Source organism: Etheostoma cragini, chromosome 2 (genome assembly GCF_013103735.1).
Source record: "Etheostoma cragini isolate CJK2018 chromosome 2, CSU_Ecrag_1.0, whole genome shotgun sequence".
Classification (NCBI taxonomy): Eukaryota; Metazoa; Chordata; class Actinopteri; order Perciformes; family Percidae; genus Etheostoma; species Etheostoma cragini.
The window spans coordinates 30021236-30025839 of record NC_048408.1 but is presented as its reverse complement, the minus strand read 5'-3'; the positions used below and the strand labels follow the sequence as shown (position 1 = coordinate 30025839).

Here is a 4604-nt window from a genome sequence, read left to right as displayed (position 1 = left end):
GTGTGTGTGCGTGTGTGTGTGTGTGTGTGTGTGTGTGTTTGTTTGTGTGTGTGCGTGTGTGTGTGCGTGTGTGTGTGTGTGTGTGTGTAAATGTCTAAAGAGGTTGTTGTTGTTTGTTATCTTAAGTGAAATATCCAACGGGACACTTTCTCAGAAAAGTCAAACTTCTAGGGCTGCCGGTTATATTCCTCTTTGATTGTTCCAAAGTCCAAGTTGATGTCTTGAGATGTCTTGTTTTGTCAGTCCAAAACCCAAAGGTATTATATTATGTTATATTATATTATATTATATTATATTATATATTATATTATATTATATACAGTATATTAAGATATAAAACAGAAAAGAGCAGGAAATCTCCATATTTGAGAGGCTGAAAGCAGATTTTCTGCTATTTTTGCATTTTAAATTACTTTAAATTTTCGTATTTATCTTAAAATTCCTGTTCCTGTGGTTGTGTTTGCAGGTGATGTGCGTACCTGCGCTGATGGCGACGCTCTGAGGGTGACAGCGGGTGAGACCTCACCCTTCCTCCCGCCCCCCCACCACAACCACCACCCCCCCAAATGCTGCACAGATGTATTCACTCGATCAGGAAAACATCTCCAAATCCCCGGCTTCCACCAAAGGACCAGTCCAGTATGGAGAGCTCATTGTGCTCGGGTAAGACGTTCAGTAGTCTCGCATTGCCAGACCCTCCTCCACAGCGCTGCGGAGGAGGGTCTGGTGAGTCCACACAGCATTCATCGATGGGGGACCAAAACCTGGAAGGAAGGAAGTTGTTTATGTTGAACATGTGTACATTCAGACGTAGTTTTAGTCGTCAACATAGACTCAGATTGGACAGATAGTCTAGCTAGCTGTCTGGATTTACCCTGCAGAGACCTGAGGACCAGGTAACCATAGTCCTCAGATTGGACAGATAGTCTAGCTAGCTGTCTGGATTTACCCTGCAGAGACCTGAGGACCAGGTAACCATAGTCCTCAGATTGGACAGGTAGTCTAGCTAGCGGTCTGGATTTACCCTGCAAAAACCTGAGGACCAGGTAACCATAGTCCTCAGATTGGACAGATAGTCTAGCTAGCGGTCTGGATTTACCCTGCAAAAACCTGAGGACCAGGTAACCATAGTCCTCCTAAATCAGGCCGGAGAGCCGAGTCCACTTCATGGCAAAATCAAAATACTTTCACCCGGGAAACGCTCCTCATTCCTCGGGAGTGTTTTCATCCACACTACGATATTTTCCCTAAACTTAACGAGTCGTTTTGGTGCCTAAATGTAACTGTCATCACCGCGTAGCCGGCTAAAACTAGTGAGATGTCTCACTCTGGAGCTAAAAGAAGTGAGACGTCTCACTCTGGAGCTAAAAGAAGTGAGACGTCTCACTCTGGAGCTAAAAGAAGTGAGACGTCTCACTCTGGAGCTAAAACAGAGACCTGAACACACAGGGTGAAAAGAGGAGCTGCAGCAATTTAAATTAAACTAGGTAAACCTATTCTGGTACAACCTCAAAGTACAGTTATGAACCTGAAAATCAGCAGAATATAGGCGTATTCATTGTGACGTTAAAAGGAGATTTTATAGCTGTGGTCAAAACCTCTGAATCATCAAGATGGAGCGTAACAAGGTTTTTCTTATTTTAGTCTTTTAGTACTCGTATATGTGTACTTTACATCTCTCTGCTGACCCTTTCATGTTCTAAAGAACAACATCTGTTTTTAGATCAGCTCTTCCTCATTTCAGGCAGCAACTGAAATGAGACTATTTCTTTAACTTCCTTCAGATAACAATCCACCAAAGTGGAAAGGCAGTCTGCCTTATCTTATCATCACTTGGTAACTCAGTCTTTGTGGAGCGATGCAGAGAATCAGCTGACGGGAAGCATGCAAAAGCTTTGGCATTCATGAGTGAAGACATACAGTAACCGAAACACAGAGGATCAACGACATAACATCTCTTCTCCCGTTTCTTTTTAAGATCTTTTAGGCTTTTCTTGCCTTTATTTGATAGGACAGGTAGGTGAGAAAGAGGGACAACATGCAGGAAATCATCACAGGTTGGATTGGAACCTATGAGCTCTGCATTGAGGCATAAACCTCTCAGTATATGTGCGCCTGTCCTACCACTGAGCCAACCTGGCCACCTCTTCTCACATTTCAAAAGGTTTTTGACATGCGACTCTGTATTGGCAGACGTCGGTTGAATGAAGGCACGAATCAGGCCGAGCGGCCCAATCACAGTGGTTGCTGTCAGCGTTGCTGCAATGTAAAGCATGATTTATGGTTCTGTGTTAAATAAATTAACTGGGAGACTTCTTCTGGACACGGGCCACTTGTGGAATACCTGCAGAACAGGGACAGGATGTAGTTCTTTTGGAGATTATGGTCAACTAGTGGCTGTTGGAGCAGTGTTTTCCATTGAGAACGAGCTAGCATGCTACGGTTAGCCACCTCGTCTCGGCTAGTGACGTAGAAAGACGTGCAGCTCACCCGGAGACTGAAGACAGAGGACATTCACAAACCGGATCAGAGGACCTTCAGAAACCCGATCTTACTAAAAACCCCATGGATTTTTAAATTCAAAAGGTTCAGTGCCTTATCGCTCTGATGTGACCAAGCCGGACCCAGACCCAACATCATTTCTAAATACCCGGCCTCGGTTTGGGTATCCATCCTCTAATATCTACTACGTTATTTACGGCATAGATTCAACGCAGAACCATGAATCAGGCTTAACTGTGTAACCCTCTTTGGTGCACATAATAGTGTCTACATTGCCAAGTTAGTCCAGATAAATGAGATTGAACAGATCCCTTCACTTGCGCTCAGCGGGCCGTCTCTATGTGCAGTGGGACATTGTTCAGGAGCAGCGTAACTCAGCCTGGAGCCGGTTGAACGTGTGAAGAGACTCCACCGCGGCAAAGAATGCAGCTCACATCCTGACTGAAGGCCTTTCACTGCAGACACAAGAGAGCGCCTGTGGCCCAGGGAGGCCGCCTGCTGTGGGTTCAGACCCGTCAGACTTCTTAGCTTTGGTACAATAGTGGCCGGAAACGGCCATTTAGACGGGTCGAGCCGTGTAGTTTGGGTAAACACGGGGGGGCCGAGGCAGCCACAGTGGAGGTGGCGGTCTGAGTCTGTCTAAGAAAAGGAGGTGAGACCTCATCGTCGTCTCAAACGCAGGAAGTCTGCGTCATCCAGGGAAAGAATGGCTCCACTTATAACTGGACTCTGGCTCTGGAGATAACCTCCAGCCTAACGAGCTCTTAATTAAAGCTCCAACAACATTGTCTTCCATCTCAACTCAGGCCGATAGCAACGTCCCGCGAATACACCAAAGACTTGTATTTCTAAGGTGTGTTTTAACGGGCGTCCTGAAGGATAAATGCTAAACCACATTCCCACTGCTTCCTGCTTTTGAATGTGCTTACTCAGCTTTTCTCTGGCCCACAAAGCCCCCCCCCCCCCCCCCCCCCCCCCCCCCCCCCCCCCCCCCCCCCCCCCCCCCCCCGTCTCCAGTGAAAGATGTGGAAGAAGTGCTTAGGAAAACATGCTTGTTTGTCTTCTTACCTGCAGGACGTAGATATGTCCAGGATGTGTTTAGCTTAGCATAGAGACTAGAAGCAGAAGGAAACTAGCTCGCCTGGATTAATTAAGTATCTTATTTACATGTTGGATCTTGTAGGAACAGGTGTAGAAATAGAAATGTAAAAAAAGGAGACATACTGGTTACTTTTCGTCATGTAGCTTTTTAACTTGAAATCACAAAAAATCCTCCCTAAATCAAAGATTAAACAGCTGTTTTTTTGTTTAAGATGATTTTTAAATGATGGGACAGCTCAGATATCTGAAGATGGAGAACCACCACAGGTCGAACCCTAGATTTTCTGCATGGAGGCCTAAACCTGAAATGCACCGTCTCTACCAACTCAGCTAACCGGCCTCTCAAAGATTTAACTCCTAATTTATGAATGACCTCCGTGTTTTTATGGTATACTCTGAATACAATCAACGGCAGCCAATCAAATCGCACAAGCAGCAGAGACAGGTGTGTTTGTCGGCGTAGACAGGCGGATGTACAGGTTAGAGCCTGACAAAATATACTCTGATGTTCTGTTGTGACAACATAACAAATTGTTGGATTATTTGAGTGAGAGCTCATAAATAACAACAGGTAACTAATGTTAGGCGAATCTGTTTTCTAACAGGTTTCTGGATTTAAATCAGATTTTTAACTAATAACCAAATATTCGTATCGGTATCGGACTTAAAAATCCTTAACTAGTCGGGTTATATTGAATCCAGGTTATTATTATGAAAGTCAGTGATGCAGTTCTGTAGATCACCTGTGTGGATCTTCTGTGAGTGACGTTGTCCCCCGTGTGTGTGTCCAGGTGTAACGGCGCTCTGCCCAACGGGGACAGGGGGAGGAGGAAGAGCCGCTTCGCTCTGTGTCGCAGGAACAAGTCCAACGGGGTGAAGCCCAGCACCGTCCACTCGTCCTGCACCCCTCAGGCTGCTAAGGTGACACACACACACACACAGAGACACACACACACACACACACAGAGACACACACACACACACACACACACACACACACA

The 4604-nt window shown here is 45.6% G+C and overlaps 1 protein-coding gene across 1 annotated transcript in view; it reads left to right on the top strand.

Annotated features, from left to right (window-relative positions):
* The first annotated feature begins 464 nt into the window (after window positions 1–464).
* LOC117956755 (E3 ubiquitin-protein ligase pellino homolog 1-like) overlaps window positions 465–4604 on the top strand; it is an 11342-nt gene continuing 7202 nt past the window's right edge. The window contains exons 1-2 of the mRNA XM_034892005.1: window positions 465–663; window positions 4395–4524. Of these exons, the coding sequence (XP_034747896.1) occupies window positions 578–663; window positions 4395–4524 (216 nt within the window). The 5' untranslated portion in view covers window positions 465–577. The remainder of the gene's footprint in view (window positions 664–4394; window positions 4525–4604) is intronic.